Source organism: Myotis nattereri (genome assembly GCF_964212035.1).
Source record: "Myotis nattereri genome assembly, chromosome: 8".
Classification (NCBI taxonomy): Eukaryota; Metazoa; Chordata; class Mammalia; order Chiroptera; family Vespertilionidae; genus Myotis; species Myotis nattereri.
In genome coordinates, this window is record NC_138083.1 from 70,421,196 (window position 1) to 70,438,664 (window position 17,469).

Genomic DNA, 17,469 nt, shown 5'->3' on the forward strand with positions numbered 1-17,469 from the left:
GCTGGCAAGTAGATGAAAGGGAGAGACTAAAGCAGAGAGGCTGAAAGGGGGGAAGGGTAGGATAGATTCAGAGACAGTTACCCCTGGCAAACTTTGGGGTGCCAGAGCCTGAGCTCCAACCTGAGTGCCTTGGCAGACAAGCTGTGCAGCTCTAAGTCACACCTCTTCACTGAGCCTCAACGTGCCCTTGTGTGAAAGGGGGGGCCTGGACTCTGGAGTGGCTCTAGTAATATGAAATAGGAGTGGGGTGTTCACAAGCTAATTTCAATTATTTTTTTAAAGTTCAGACCTAAAATGTTCCCAACTCGAGGAGGGGATCACAGGTCTTCTGGTTAATAGCCAGAAGCTAGTTGGCTATTAACCGGTTAATAAAGGTGGGTTTCAGGATTAAGGTTATTTAATCGATACCTTTTATTGGATGGCAAAAGACCTGTGAGTTTGAGGCCCGAGAGTCACAAAACTGCTGCCACTGTTCCTTCCAACCCTGGCTCTCTGAGAAATGCGTCAATTAAAAACGCAGGCCTCCTTCCTGGAGGCCAGAGAAAAGAAAGATGCAACTGACTAAAGAAGGAAGGCAAGGCATTCATTTTCTTCTGGCACATGCTAGAGACATTTAGAAAATGCAATCGGGAAGAAGAATTCAGATCCGTGGAGGGAGTCCAATTCATGTCTTCAAAAAAATTTTTTTTCCTTGACCCATCTTTAGGGAGGGACCCTTAGAAGATCAGGCCCACTAAAGGCCTGACAGAGCACAGGAAAAATTTAGGACCACAGGAGCCGGTTGGATTTGAGCCCAGAGAAGCACATATTGCTATTGCAGTTGCCTTGGTAACTGGGGGGGCAGGCAGAACATGGCCTCCCCATCTTGTATGGAGCCTCGCCGATCCAGTTGCCCCTGGAAGAGAAAAGGTCCCAGGGAGATGGGGTCAAGAGACACAAGAGAGTTGTGTGAACAACCTTCACACGGGTTTCCAAATCTCAGCACCATCACGGGCTGGCTGTGCGACCTTGGGCAAGTCACATCTGCAAGCTTCAGTTTCTTCATCTGTACAACCAAGAGAAGACTTCCCTCTGCCTAGCATAGGGATGCCGTGAAGATGAAATAATGCAGCCACATGTGCATGCACCTAGCACCATGCCTGGCAAATAGGTGACTCCCCAGTAAGTGTTGATTTTCTTATTCTTTCCACCACCCCTTACCCCAACTCAGGCAGAATTAAGTTCTGGGCCTGGGTTTGGATTCTGCCACCTTGTCAACTGGTGACAGAATAAACCATCTCATTTCTTGAGATTGTATTTTGTCCTTTGAATAAAATAAATAAACGAAATGGTATCTGTAAAAATTACGTGAAGACACTTTGTAACTTATAAGAGTTCTGTGCAGCCCAGCCGGTGTGGCTTAGTGGTTGAGCATCGACCTATGAACCAGGAGGTTACAGTTCGATTCCTGGTCAGGGTACATGCCTGGGTTGCGGGCTCCATCCCCAGTAGGGGGCGTGGGAGGCAGTCAATCAATGATTCCTTCTCATCATTGAGATTTCTAGCTCTCTCTCTCTCCCTTTCCCTTTTCTCGCTGAAATCAATAAAAACATTTTTTTTTTTTGCCGAAACCGGTTTGGCTCAGTGGATAGAGCGTCGGCCTGCAGACTGAAGGGTCCCGGGTTCAATTCCAGTCAAGGGCATGTACCTCGGTTGCGGGCACATCCCCAGTGGGAGATGTGCAGGAGGCGGCTGATCGATGTTTCTCTCCCATCGATGTTTCTAACTCTCTATCTCTCTCTCCCTTCCTCTCTGTAAAAAATCAATAAAAATATATTTAAAAAACAAACAAACAAACAAAACATTTTTTTAAAAAAGAGTTCTGTGAAAAGGAGGGCTCAAATAATGAGATGATGAGTGTAATTCAGTCATGGGGGATGTGCCCATGAAGCCTCCTCATGGCCACTGCTGGACATTTATTTCTTCCATGGCCTTAGCCCAAATCTATCCTACCTGCTCCTGAGTTAATCCTTTCAACTGATCACGGCCTTTAGGAGGAAGGGGAATGAGGAGCCATTGCTTAATGGTTACAGACTTTCTCTTTGGGGTGAATAAAAAGTTTTGGAAATAGTGGTTGTACAACATTGTGCATGTAATTAATGCCACTGAACTGTACACTTAAAAATGGTTAAAATAGCAAGTTTTATGTTATATATATATATATATATATATATATATATATATATATATATTTTACCACAGTTTTTACAAATTAATAATGTAATCCCCTGGCCGGTGTGGCTCAGTTGGTTGAGTGTCACCCATGCACCAAAAGGTCGCCAGTTTGATTCTAAGTCAGGGCACATACCCAGGTTTCCAGTTTTATATCCCAGTCGGAGTGCGTACAGGAGGCAACCAATCAAGGTTTCTCTCTCACATCAATGTTTCTCTCCCTCTCCCTTCCTCTCTAACATAAATAAAAAATAATTTAAATTTAAAAATATATTTTAAAAAATTAATAATGTAATATAACAAAATCCACTGAATTTTACACTTCAAATGGGTGAGTTGTATCCTATATAAATTATACATATCATATATATACATATATACATACACACACACACACACACACACACACACATATATATATATAGTGGTTAAAAAAAAAAGAAACATCGAGCACCACTTTTGCCTGTTTAAGAACTGTTAGTGGTTTCCCATTGCCTATGCAGTGATTGGCAATTTTTTTTGGAAAGGGCAGAGAGTAAATATTTTAGGCTTTGTGGACCAGATGTGTCTACCACATGAAAGCAGCCATAGATAATATTTAAATGAATGCCTTCTCTGTGTTTCAATAAAGCTTTATTTACAAAAACAGGCAGCATGCCCTGGCCAGTGTCACTCAGTTGGTTGAGCATCCTCCCATGTACCATAAGATCAGCCAGTTTGATTCATAGTCAGGGCACATGCCCCAGATGGGCTTGATACACAGTAGGGGGCATGCAGGAGGCAGCTGATTGGTATTTCTCTCTCACATAGATGTTTTTCTCTCTCTCCCTCTCCCTTCCTCTCTCTAAAATCAATAAAAACATATTTTAAAGAAAATGGCAGCAGGCCAGATTTTGGTCATAGCCCGTAGTTGGCCAACTCCTGGCATACAGAGTCACATCACCTCTTTTGGTCAGGCGTTCTAGACTGCTCTAGCAGCACGTGGTCCAGCTTACACACCTCATCTTCCCACAACTCCCTTCTCCATCCCAGCCCACAGATTTCTCTTTTTCTTTCTCTTTCTCCTCTCAAGGCCTAAAATTATTTCCCCAGCTCTTTCTTGCTTATGGATGACTAATAAGGTCACTATTGGTCTGTAGTGTTAATTATTTTTGCAAATCCCAGTGCCTTATTTTCTTACACTTCAAATGAACACTCTGGGCAGAAATAAAATCTTTTTTTCTCCAAAAGTAATTATTGAATGACTATGAGTAAAGTCAGCCAAAGTGCTTAGAAAAGTATGCACTTCTGGTTTCATATGGAACTTTCATTCATTCATTCATTCATTCACACATCAAGAGCATCTATTGGGCATCAGGATTTGTGCCAGATGCTGTAGTATACAGTTTTCAAAAGGTCTCTTGGAAATGTAGGGGCAGGGAGAGTGGGTGATGGAGACACCAAGGGTGATGGAATCAGAGTAGTTTTTTTTTCTTTTTTTAAAATTTAACCACTTGGAAAAAAGTCCTACTGCTTAAAAAAAAGGGGGGGGGGAGGTGGTTGGCATCATTGTCATGAAAGGATATAGAAATGAGTAAGATCTATTTCCTGCCTTTAGAGAGTTTATAACCTAGTCATAATCCTGGGCACCATTTATTTACCACGTCCTATGGGCAACAATGTACTATGATTCTCTGAGAGCCAGATACTATTAGCTCTGTTTAAAAAAATTGACTGTAGAAATTAAATGCCTTCGCCAAAGTCCTCACTGTGTACATGGTCGAGCTGGGAATCAAACACAGGCCTGGTAATGACAATAAGGGCCGACATGTATTCTGAGTTTCTTAGGAGCCTGGGGGCGGTTTCTGGGTCAGCTTACCTATACTAGTAAGTAGAATACGCGTCCATTTGCAGATGAAGAAACAGTCATAGAGAAGCTAAATTACAATTGGAACCCTGACAGTCTTAATTCCAGAGTCTAAAAATCTTAACAACTACGCTATTAATACTCAATGCTGCAAAAATTTGACATATCAGCAAGCAAACTGAAGAGTTTCATAAGCTGTATGTATTGAAATTTGGTTGTATTTTTCCTCGTCTAATAAAGCTGAGCTACGCTATGACACACTGTCAATAGCAAATAAATAGCTAGAGAATTTATGTTCAGGCTACCAATGACTTCCGAACAGCAGGATAGTAGAATAGAGCCAACATAGGACTTGAAATTAACAGGCTTGTGTTTCAAATAGCTCTGCTACTTATTGGCTTTGCAACTTCTGGTAACCTCTCTGATCCTCAATTTCTTAACCTGTAAGAAGGGAAAATATTTTCTCAGTGTCCTTCCCTTTTTCTTCCTTCCTTCCTTCCTTCCTTCCTTCCTTCCTTCCTTCCTTCCTTCCTTCCTTCCTTCTCTTTCATCTCTTCAGTGAGATAATAAGGCAAAAGTATTTTTTAAATGATCAAGGGCTACGTGAGAGTAAAAGTTGGTTATCATTATATAATTTTGTAATTCCAAATATCGTGTTTACTTAGAATTTGTTCTTGTTTCTGTCTCTATAAGAATCTGTAATGTTTGCAAGTTTGTATATGGTACATTGGAAAGAAATTTCCCTTTCTCCATATTCCATGGTATGAAGACCACTTGTGTCTTCTCTCCCACCACGCTGATTGGAGAGTCTGGGAGAGTCTGATTAGCTGAACATGCTCATTCAAATTCTCCTTCCTTTCCTTAGGGGCCTGCCTGCCTGCAGGGCACGTGTTTTTGTTTGCTTTATTTCACGTGTAAGCTTAGAGGGGCTGGCACTGCCCTTGTAGGAAGAGGCCTGTGGTTGTCCAGTATTGCTTGTCAATGGGTGTGCAGGTCTAATTCAGCAGTGAGATATTTGCAAGCCCACTTGGCTGGCAGATCTAAACCACATTCTCCACTATTGACTTCTTCAGTGTCACTGCCTGTCTACCTGCCTCAGTCCTCTATCTTCCAATAAATTCTGAAACTTGGGTAAAGAAAAAGGATTATTAATGGACTCTAAACCTACCCAAATGTATGGCATTGGGGTTACTTAGAATGGAGGAAGGCAGGTTCCTTTTCTTTGAATTCTGCCCATGCCACCTCAGGATCCACCTTCCCGCCCCAGATCCCCCTCTGTCCCAGCACTGCACTTACTTAATAGCGTAATTGCAGACCAAGTACACTGCCTGGTGCCAAGTGCTGCCCCAGACGCTGATGCTGCCACAGGTGTGGATGGCACAGCCCAGCCGGTTGGAGGATGCCCACACCATCTGAGGAAGGACACAGACAAGGAGTGCTGAGAAGGATACAGTGGGGCCCAGGTTCCTTGGGGCTGGGAGGCTCCTGCACTTGCTTCAGGGTGGGTGCATTGTGAGGCATGCCTGTTCCAAAGTGAGGGAACTGGAAGCATATCCTATCTAATAAAGATGGAATATGCAAATTAACTGTCACTCCATGACAAAAGATAGTAGCACCCACAGCCAATAAGGAGAGAATATGCAAATTGATGCAACAAAGATGGTGGCAGCTGGCCCATGGCAACTATGCAGGCGTTCCGCCCTGCCCCAGCCACTCCAGGCCTCTGGGCAGCACGCGGGAGCAGGCGTAGAGTGGCTGGGGCGGGACGCCTGCTATGAGGGTGGTGCGGGGGGTGGAAGGAGCCACAGGAGGGTGGCAGGGCTGTAGCGAAGGCGGAAGGTGGCTCCAGCCCAGAGTGAAGGTGGAAGGTGGCGGCCAGAGAGAAGGCCCGGGTCCCGGGTGCTGGAGGGAAGCCGGTGCCGGCAGCCAGGGGAAGGAAGGCCTATTCTTGCACGAATCTTCATGCATCGGGCCTCTAGTTGTACTGCTCTATTAGGGTTTGTTTTTTTTTGTTTTGTTTTTTTCCTAATGACCACTGTTTGAAAACTGTTATGCTGGAGTTTAAAACACAATCTTTGGAGTTAAGTAGCCTTGGATCAGAATCTCACTATCACTAGCTGAGTGCCTTTGACCAAGTCACTTAACCACTCTGTGCCTCAGTTTCTAAGATGGAGGTAATAATATTTCATGGTATGTCAGGAAGGGCATTTGGTTTTGGCCTTACATTTCCTAGAGGGTCTCGAATTTAGAATTTTGATATTAACTCCACATGAGTCATAGAGAGACCAAGAGGACCGAAAGAAGATATTTGACATGCAATTAGAAGTTCCTGTTTTATTTCCTGCAATATCATATTGCATTGTATTTTTATGTGTGATAAGTGTTAACATATTCAATATTAATACTCAAAATATACGATGAATTTTACGATCTTATTTTGGCCTTTCTCTCTCTTTCTTTCTTTCTTTCTTTCTTTCTTTCTTTCTTTCTTTCCTCTTTCTTTCTTTCTTTCTTTCTTTCTTTCTTTCTTTCTTTCTTTTTAAGATAATGGGAGCCTTAGAAAACAGAAAATACTAGAAAATATTTGGACCTATTGAATTCAAAAGCACTCTTGATCTTGTCAGACCATACATCCTCATTTTGGGGTCAAACAATCTGGTCAGCACACCTAAGACACTCAAAATTAGATCCAGTTCATCTCAATTCAACTTTCCAGGAACATGCTTATTATGTAAGAGGAAGTCCATAGGGGCTCTGTTTTATTTGTAGTTTCTGTTCCACCACATGCTTTTTCTTCTAAGGGACCAGGGTTTGTTTTCCCATCAGCCCTTAGTCCTGACAAGGGGTACCTGGGTGTAGTGGGAGCACACAGGGCCACTGCAGCGCCAGGGGCAGTGCGGGCTGCAGTCCTTTGGGGCTGGAAACAAGTAATGCCGCTTCTCCTCAGACCAAGACTTCATGAGATCGACCACCGAGTGGTACCTGGGGAGGCAGAGAAGATAGAAGACACGGGGCAGGGTAGGGTGGGGGTGGCGGGGGGGAGGAAAAGTCACTCTGTCCACCAACCTGCTCTTTCACCTTGTTGAATGACTGAGTGAAGGAAGGGCAGAGGGTTACTCACCGGCCAGAATGGATGGCAAGGTTCTGGCCCACGTATCTCATCAGCTGTGAGGGCCCATGGGCCCAGATGCACTGGGTGGCCCAGGCCTCAGCAGACCTGGCCAGCCGCTCGTCCCAGATCTGGGGAAAGAAAAGCCATGCAGTTCCCCGGGGAACCAGCATCATCACCACAACAGTGTCCAGGCTTCACGTTTTCCTGGTACCATGACTCCCCTGGCCCTCGGAACCCTGCAATAATCCACTTGACAGATTAGAAAACTGAGCTCAGAGAAGGCCCCTGACTTCAAAGTCAACAGCAAATCCATATAGGAACTGACATGCACACCCAGGTCCCTTTTCTCCTCACTAGACTTCAAGATTGGGACTTTCTGTTGTGAGTAGGGGTTCCAGGGTATTAGTCTAGGCGTTCCCAGCAGTTAGAAGTGGCTGAACCCAGGGTAATGGGAAGAGAACTAATTTTTTATTTCATTTATTATATTTTTAAAATGTATTTATTTTAACTTTAAAAATACTTAATTCAAAAGATTTTTTTAATAATAAAAACATGCACAAGTTTAATATGGAAGATGTCCAAATGAGGAAAAGTGGAAAGTCTCTCCCCTCTACTCTTCACTTATCCCGCCAGCCACTGTGCCCCCTTGAGGCAACTGTCGCTGTGAGTTTCCTGTGTCTCCTTCCAGGAATATTCTAGATCTGTACAAGCATATATGATTACATATATAATTATACCAGATATATATATATATATATATATATATATATATATATATATATATATGATTTCTTGACAAATGGCAGCATGCTACACATCCTATTCAGCACCTTATTTTCACTTAACAAGATAGGTTATCTTGGCGATTATTCCACATCCGTATGTAGAGAACACCCTCTCATCCTTCATAACAGCTTCATCATTTTGCAATGTATGAATGTTCCAAGTTTTATAACCTGAAAAGTCATCACTTAAAAAAAAATACTAGTTTCCTTCCAGCCCTGACTTCCTGGGGTTCTCTGAGAAGTCATTTGTTCCTTCAGCAGATATTGCACAGTATTTCTAGGCACGGAGGACTCACAGTCTAGCAAGGAAATGAGATGTGAAACCATCATTACAATCCTGGAGGGTGTGCGGATGTGAAACGGGCTGGAACTTGCTTGGGGCTGTGGAGAGAAAAGGCTCCTTGAGCAAGGATATCTGTCCTGTGGGCAGAAGCCAGCTAGTGGAGAAGAAATGGGGCACCAGCTCATAGTCTTCTGGGAAAGCAGAGAAATGTTTCCTTCGTTCTACCAAGAGGTAAACTGAACGAAGGCAGGGAAGATGAAGACACGAGGCGGGGGAAGGAAAATCGCTCTGCCTCCAACCTGCTGGGTGACTTTGTTGAGTGACTGAGTGAAGGGAGGGCAGAGGGTCACGCAAACCCACACTCACCAACCCTCCCGAGTCCCTGGTGAGACACCTCTTTCTCTCTGCTCTACTCTACCTGCCATATTCAACACCTGCTGAAGTGAGTGCCTTGCACACACAACTGGTGCTCAATAAATGTGTCATTTGTTTGAAAATGGAGGGCCTTCTATGTGCCAGTTGATGTGTTAATAAATGAATGAGTCAGTCAATGAACAAATACATGTTCTCCCCCTCTAGCTGCCTGCCATTTCTGCTTCTGTCCCCACCCCTCCCCACACCTTATCACTACCTGTCATTATATTCTCTATATATTTTGTTGAAGTTCGCTTTCTACCATCCTCACTAAAATGTAAGTTCCAGGAGGGAAGGGTGTTGTCCATCCTGTTCTGGGTAGTGTCCATGAGGCTTAGCGTGGTGCCTGGCTCCGAACAGGCACTAGTAAGTAAGTGCATGGACTGTTGCAAAAGAATTTGCAGGCTGTTGCGCAGCAAGTTGGGGGTGGGACTGGCAATCTCTTTCCCTAAAGAAATCTGTGGGTGGGCTGGAAGCTTAAGTCTTCAGGCTGGTTTGGGACAATGGTCCCAGAGGAGGGGCTGTGAGAAAGAGAAAAGTTTCCTCCTTCACTCTGGGAAGCTGGGGTAAGAGCCACTAGCCCTGTCTCTTTAAGAGCAGATATCCCAGCTTCTTCTCACGGTCAGCTGCTGGTTTTTTTCAGCTGGAGACCCCCAGGTACCAGTCCCCCCAGCTCCAAAATCTACCTCCACAGGCTTGTTGAGGATGGTCTGGGGATGGCCATCACACCCCTGGGGCAAAGAGACAATAGTATGGAAAGCTCCAGCGACCACCCTCTGCAGGTCCCCAGTGGGGAGCCAAAATTCTTGGGCAGGGTATTGTGTTGGCTAAGACAATGGCCTTTTGAAGCAAGTAAGCTTGGTTTGGAATCCCAGCTGGGTGACCTTGGGCAAATTAATTCTCTGCATCTCAATTTCTTTATTTGGAAAATGAAGATGACAGTTCCCACCTCTAACGAAGAGTATCCTCATGGGTATGTGAAGTGCCTGGCGTACCCTAGGTGCTCCATAAATAACAGTTCTCTGCCCGACTCCCCACAGGCCCTGTGTAATCACCTTTGTGCCCTCATCCACAAAATGGACAGACTAAATCCTGCCCTTTCCACATGGTCCAGACACCCAGATACTGGCTTGTGGGGCCAGGTTGGTGAATGGTCCAACCCTTCCAAGACAGGTTGTGATAAGTGGTGTTTGCTGGAAGGGGGGCTGGGGAGGGCACAGGGACTCACCATATACTCCATGTTGGCAGCTGGTGGGTGCACGCTGGCCCTGATGTGGTTGTGATAATCCAGTAATGCACTCATGTCCCGAGCAGAGATGTGGCGCTTTCGCCGATAGTGGGGCACCCCCAGGCCACTTAAGGAGTGCACTGTTGTGCCCTCAGTCCAAGCCAGCACTAGGGTGGCATTGGGCATCAAGGTGTTCACTGTCTGGCCTGCCCAGAAGAACAGGACTGCCAGGCCCACAGTGCTGGGCAGCGGGGGCATAGCTGGCTGAAGGGGTCACACGTCTGCCTTGTGCAGTCAGAGCTGGCTGCCTGGAGGGGGTGGGTATAAGTCACCAGACCATGAGTGTTCTCCAGCATTGCCATCTCAGAGGATGCTAACCCTGGGAGCTTGGTGAAGACCTGCTGACTCAGCTCTGGCCCAACACCCTGTCCTCCCTACCCCAGCAGACTGAGTGGATTGGGCAACAGGAAGAAATGCCCAGACAGTAGTTAACCTGGATCAGGACTTGGGGTGAGATGGTGCCACTACTTGAAAGCCAGGGCTCCATCCCACCAGCCCGGAAGGAAGATCTGTCCTCCCCATCCTAGATGCCCTCTTCACCCAGCCTGCTTACAGTGGGCTCCTTCAATGCCCTCAGAGAGGCAGGGCCAACCTCCCCCAAGGCTTGGTGAGGGCTCTCAGCAGTGAGGGCAAGACACAGAAAGAAGCAGATGTGGAGAATGAAAGAGGCAGAGAGAAAGCAAAACAAGAAACAGAAATGAGCAAGACCAAAAAAAATACAGAGACATTGAATGGAAGATATAGAAAGGTGGAAAGATACAAGACAGAATGAGAGATGATGATAGGAGGGAAAAGAAAGAACATTGGGTCGAGGGGGTGGGGGGCGGGAGACAGAAAGAAAGGTAGAGAGAGAGAAAGACAAAGGAAAAAAAAACAGAGAAGAGGGAGAGAGAAATAGACTTGAGAAGAGAGCTAGAGAGAGGTGTGCAAGAGACCATGCAGCAGGAGCTCATACCCAGGACAGGCAGCCCAGGGGGGTGGCAGGAGGCTTCCGAAGAGGACGCAGGGGACTTCTGCTGACACCCTGGCCCGCCTGGCAGCACAGCGACTTTAAAGGTCCCCTGGGAGCTGATGGCATCTGACGCGCCCTGTCCCACAGCCCCCTCCCCTTCCAGCCAGGCCAGGCTTGAACAGGAGGCTCCGCCCACTGCCCATTTGCTGGCTTTCCTCTCCAGCCTCTGCTGTTCCCACTTCCATCTGGAGTGTGCAGGGCTGGGGCTAGGCTGCTGGTCAGGGCAGGGATGTGGCAATGACAGGGATTCCAGGAGGAAATCTCAACCCCCTTTGGGAGACCCAGAGGTTTTTCTCTGCCTCCAGACCCCAACATATCAAGGCCACCTTGCATCCAGCGTATTTTCTGACTGATTTCCCACTGGCCTCAGAGCAGGCTGTTAACATGGCCCATCTCATGAGCACCTACTATGCACCAGGCCTGGACTGAGTGCTTCATATGAAAGCTCAGCCAACTCTCAGAAGCATACATGATAGCTCTCCATTTTACAGATAGAGAAACCAAGTCCCATAGAGGTGAAGGAACAAAAGTCACGCCAGCCTATCTGCTACAATGCAAGGATTCAAGTCCAAGTCTGACCGCAGGGCCCTGTGAGTATGTAAAATGGATGCCATCTTTTGTATAGATGCATAGGAATAATTCGTTGTGATGCTGCTCAGAGCACTGAGTGGCCTCATTAGTTAAGCATTCAAATGCCCCTTTCACTCACTAACTGGGTGTCCTTGGGCAGGTTACTCAACCATTTTGTGTCTCAGCTGTCATAATGGGACCGACCTAGAGCATTGCTGCAAGGACTAGACAAGTTCACATTTTTGGAGCACTCGGACAGGTCCTGGCACTGTGTGTGTGTGTGTGTGTGTGTGTGTGTGTGTGTGTGTGTGTTGCCAAAGCCCCTTAGCTGATGTCCTTCTGAGTTAAGAAAGTTTAATTTCCTCCTCTCTGATTAATTGTATTCTCCATGAATAATACACAATACTTTTGTTATGAGAGGGGGATAGACTTACAAGAAAGATGTTACATAAAAAAAAAATTTGAAGTATTTGTGAGTCTTCAGCCTCCTCCTCCAGTGACCTCTGAGAATCCCCAGGCAGAACCAGGTGGTGATGCAGGGCTGGAAGCTGGGACTGGAGTACCCAGGCGGGGTCCTCCCCAGACACATGGGATTCTCACTCTAGGCAGCCACCCAGCTCCAGCCTCCATGGCCCAGACAGTGCCTGCTGCCACACACCTTCCTTCTGCAGCAGCTTCCCCCAGCCCAGGCTGGATGCTGGGGGAGGTGGGGCAGGCAGAACAGTGAGTGATGGAAGCTACCAACACTGACCTCTGCAGAGAGAAAGAAAAACAAGAAACAGAAAAGAAATGAGCAAGATCACCCCAGAAGGAAAAGAGAGACTGGCTCCCATCTAGCCCCATCTCTGGGTATATTCAGTATGCTGGGTATCCCAGGGCGAGTCCCTATCCTTCTGTGGACCTCAGATGCCCCATTGGAGAAACTGGACTAGGGCTCTTCTGCCGATAGCAGCTGGGATCTGTGGTACACCAGGGGGAGCTCTGCAGCCCAAGGGAGGAGGACGCAGCCTTGGCACTTAGGACCCCAGGAGTGTCAACAATTGTGCCCACTCTCTCAGAATGCTTTACATGAACGTCTCCCATGTAACTGGCACCTGCATTGGTTCAGAGCTTCGCATCCATCTCTCACAGCTAAGTTTGAGGGAGTAACCACACCCATTGTACAGATGAGGATACTGAGGCACACAGAGCCTCAGTGACTTGCCATAGGGCCTAGAGCTTGTTTGTGTGGTAACTGGGGTTCTGACAGTGAATATCCTCAAGACATTTATAGAATGCACACGCAACTGTGCACACATCACACAAGCACATCCTCCTCCCACAAATCAGACAATCCATTCCACCAGCCACGATCCCTTGTATTGTGCACCCCTTCTACTGTGCACCCACCCTTTCACATCTAATATCTGACACATATAAGCTGTATGTATTTGCCCCTATCTCAGTGCCCAGCACTGTTTTAATCACTCTTGTGGATAAGCTTATTCAATCTTCCGAGCATCCCTATCCAGTCAATACTATTGTCATTACATCCATTTTTATATACATGAGGAAACTGAGGCACAGAGAGGTGAGTCATTTATCTGGGGTCACACAACCAGTGGGTGGCTGAGGTGGGATAGGCACCTGGGAAGGCTGGTTACACTGTCTCTCCACAGAGACAGACATGGAAGAAGGTATGACCCTGCAGTTCCGTCATGCATACAAAGTCACCGCCTCTTGTCCTGCATGTTCACACATCCACAGAAACCCAGAAATCACACTGGTGGCAAACAAACAGGGACACCCCTGGCTGCTCCACCAGGTGGAACCTTCTCTGTGTCCTCATTGACTAAGGCAGGTTTCCAGGGGATAAAAATGTTAGAAGGTGGAGGCAGGAAATAATCAGGGGCAACCCAGATGAATGTCCTGGCTGGTCACTACCTTTAGGGTAGGAATACTTTCTCACACTTGGACTTTTATCACCCTGGATTCAGCTATTGCTCCATCCTCACCCATCCTAGAATTCTCTCTGGGTTTGAGTGAACAGAGGAGAAATTATTCTAGATAGCAGTAATATTCAAGGCAGTATAACTCAGTAGCTAACAGAAAGCCTAGGTCTATGACCCACTTCTATGGCTTACTAGTTATGTAACTGTGGGCAAGTTACTTAACCTTTCTGTGCCTCAGTTTACTAATCTATAAAACAGGGCTGCCACATGACACTGTTATGAGGATTAAATGAGTTAGTACATCTGAAGACCCTTGACACAATGCTTGGCACAGAGAAAGCAGCCAATAAGTGTTACCTATAATAATAGCTAATAATAATAATAATAATAATAATAATAACAATAACAGTCAATATTTACTTAGCACATACTAGATGCCAGGCATTAAATGCTTTAGAGTCATGATCTCATTTAAGCTCATTTCATGGGTTAAATATCAGGATCTTCTTTCTATAGAGGAGAAAGTAGAAACTCATAGAGATTAAGTAACTCACCCAAGTTCACACAGCCAGTCCCAGTGGAAACTGGGTCCCAAGGCTAGGTCTCTCTGATCCTTACCCTGCAATAGCTGCTTCTGAGAAAAGACTGTGGGACAGGAGCCTGGTGCTTGAGAGAGGAGACTGAGAAAGCTGGAAGGGCCTAGGAACCTTCTCAGTCACTCCCTCATTTGCCAGTTGAGGAAGGCGGTTCGGAGAGGTTAAGTGACTTGACCCAGGTGACACTGCAATTGGCAGACTCAGTCCTGCAACTCAGATTTACTATATTCCAAATTGAAGTGGAGGAGGGAGGGAGCTTGAGGGAGAAAAGCACGTGTAGAAAAACAACACAAAACACAGTGGTGATCCAGACCCTTCAAAACTCTCCAGGTCAACACTGACTGGTGTTGCTCAGTGGTTGAGCGTTGACCCATGAACCAAAAGGTCACCAGTTCAATATCCAGTCCAGGCACATGCCTGGGTTGCAGGCTCAGTCCCCAGTAGGGGCATGCAGGAGGCAGCTGATCAATGATTCTCTCTCATCACTGATGTTTCTATCTCTCCATTCCTCTCCCTTCCTCTCTCTCTAAAATCAATAAAAACATGTAAAAACCAACAAACCAGCACTGCAGATCCTTCCAAAAGATAAACTGTAAGAAAACAAAAGGGATGGAAGAGGAATCAGTGGAAACACTTAAAAAACACAAAATTTTTCAATGGTGTAAGACTAAATTCTACTATTTAGAGATGGGTAATTGGGCAATAAAACTATAAAAAAACACAAAGACATACTATATAGTAAAAGTCTGTCTATGATGGGGTGGGACATTTGAAAGGCTTCTATTTTGTGATCTGACTGGTGGTTGCACATGGTTCACCTTATTAGGTTCTGCGTTTATTTTATGTGACTTTCTGTATTTGTGTTTTATTTTACCATAAAAAGGATTTTAAAAAATAACAGCTGTAGTCATTTACATGGTGACACCTTCCATCGGTTACCGCCTGAACCACGTACCTTCTTTTTAAAGGTTGAGGACATGGAGGTTCAAAGAGGGAGGCAACCTGCCCACAGTCACACAGCAAATAAGTCTGGGAGCCAGAACTCGACCCCAGTGGCTCGGTGTGTCTCCGCACCACAGCGGTGTTTGGGCTGCCGGTGGCAGGTCCTGACCCAGCAAACAGGATTAGAGAGGTCTCACAGCAGGTTCAGAGAAACCAGCTCCTCAGAAGATAAAATACACCCAGAAGCACCTCTGGGTGCCCAGGTCTGACTGCTGCTCTCTCTCTACCCAATTAACAGCCACTTCTTTGGCAGGGTACCTAGTGGATGGTTGGATGGTCTAGTGGACAAGGACCAGAGCTGTGGAGTCAGAGAGGATCCTGGCTCTCAGTGAACCAGGGCAAGTCATAGGCCCTCTCTAAGCCTCAGTTTCCTCATCTGTAAATTGGGAACAATAAATAGGTGCTACCTTATTTGGCCATTATGAGAAATTCAGTGAGACACTGAAAGTGTTAGCACACAAAGCAAAGTTTGTCCAATGTTGGCTATTAACCTGCCCAAACAAACTGCGTGATTCCATTGACAAGATGCTAAATTATAGGCAAAACTAACTTAGGATGATAGAAGTCAGAACAAGGGCTAATTCTGGGGGGTCCTGACTGAGAGGGGAATGATGGAGCTCCTACTGAGGCTGCTGTATCTGTTTCCTATTTTGATCTGGGTGGTGTACATATATAAAAATTCATCTACTTGTACACTTTAGATTTTGGCACTTAAAATTAATTTATACCTCAATAAAAAAGTTAAGAGTTATATATAGTTTTAAAAATCTTAAAAAGAGCTCTTTCAGCAAGTATAAAATTAAAGTCCTATATAAAAGAGAAAACACACACACCAACAGAAATATCGCATTCCTGTCTCCCCAACACACACTTCCTACCCCATATACATAATTACCTTTCCCCAATACACCCACGAAAACCCCTTACACTGTACACACACATCCAAAGACCCCGATACTGACACAAATAGAAGTCACTGTCCAGTAAAACAGACACACCTGCACTCCCACTCAACCCCACAGCACATCCCTCTTCAAATATGCTTTCCCACTCTGGGTACATGGGAACACACCCTACATGTAAACACACAAATGGAGACACAGGCAAACCAAACCCATAGACTGAACTGACTCCATGGGCAGCTTTGTGAGTCAGACAGACGTGGGTCTTGGCCCCACCACTTCCTCACCATGGGACTTTGAGGCAAGTCATGTAATTGCTCTGAGCCTCAGTTTCCTCGTCTGTAAAATAGGCTTAATAAGATCTCTCATGAAATGAAATAAAATTAAAAAGAGCATGAGCAAAACAGCTCTCGGAGGCTGAAGGCGTTTTTGTTTAATTTGTTTCTGAATCATGTCAATATCAGTAAACTTGTGTGTGCTGTCAGTTCTCACCAGCTTAAGGTACAGACACAGTATGATCCCAATAAAATTCCAACAAGGTTTCTGGAAGAAGTTGGCAAGTTGATTATAAACTTCATGTAGAAGAGCTATGGCTTAGGAATTTTCAAGATACGCCATTAGTCATATTAGTAATACATGATGATTAAGCAACCTCCCTAAAACTGCGTAGTTATCTGGGTGAAAAGAGAAGCTGAACACCAGGGGTGAGCCAGAGAGACAGCAGTACAAGAAGGGAACAGCGCAGGCAAAGGCTCTGAGGCGAGAGGGAATTTGGTCCATTTCCAGAACTGAAAAAAGGCAGGTTAGGGAAGACTCAGCGGGTACAGAGAGTAAGAGGCGGACTGAGAGATCAGCTCAGAGGTAAGCACGGGCTGTTGCTTGCAGGTTGGCGGCCTTGAATGCCTCACAACTGCAGGGCTGATGAAGACCTGAGATTCTCCTTCAGTGCTTTGCCCTATTGGGGCACAGGGACTGGGGGCTGGGGGGGAGGTGGGCAGACCAGGGCTTAGTTCTTCAGGAAAAGACAGTGCCTCACCCCAGTTCAACCTACGAGCTGATAACCCATGGACCCCAGAACCCTGAAACCTGGGGGGGGGGGGGGTGTCTGTTTCTGTCGTCCTCACTGTAAGGATTCCAAGCTGGGTGTTTGCAGGGCTGTGCCAAGGAGCCCCTCAACCTCCTGGGAGGACTGACCCCCTTCCTCCTCCAAAAAAGTGGGGGTGGGAGCTGGAAGGTGTGGGTGGCCACGCGGGCTTAACCTTCAAGGGGCACCCCATGCTCCTGAGCCCTGGCCCCGCAGTGCAGTCCGGGGCGTGAGGCCACCGGGGCCAGCAGCCGTGCCCTGGGGGCCAGCAGCCGGAGGACTGGAGAATCCTTGTCTTGGTCCAGTCGGACAGCTGCCCCGCCAGGTGTGGCTGTGGAATTTGCTGTATTGCCGGCCTGTGCAGCTGGAGCGGAAAAGCCTCCGTCAGCGCCCCCAGCCTGGCCACCGAATTCCTGCGCGGGGTGTGGAGCGC

General features: G+C 46.3%; 1 protein-coding gene across 1 annotated transcript; it reads right to left on the reverse strand.

The window, feature by feature from the left end:
• Window positions 1–762: 762 nt before the first annotated feature.
• On the reverse strand, window positions 763–10,189 carry R3HDML (R3H domain containing like; the record flags this gene model as incomplete). Its single annotated transcript, XM_081096666.1, has 5 exons — window positions 9,880–10,189; window positions 7,179–7,297; window positions 6,907–7,039; window positions 5,354–5,469; window positions 763–895 (listed from the first exon to the last, which is right to left on the reverse strand). The coding sequence occupies exons 1-5, from the start codon at window positions 10,135–10,137 to the stop codon at window positions 763–765; spliced, it is 759 nt and encodes a 252-aa protein (XP_080952792.1). The 5' UTR covers window positions 10,138–10,189.
• Window positions 10,190–17,469: the final 7,280 nt, after the last annotated feature.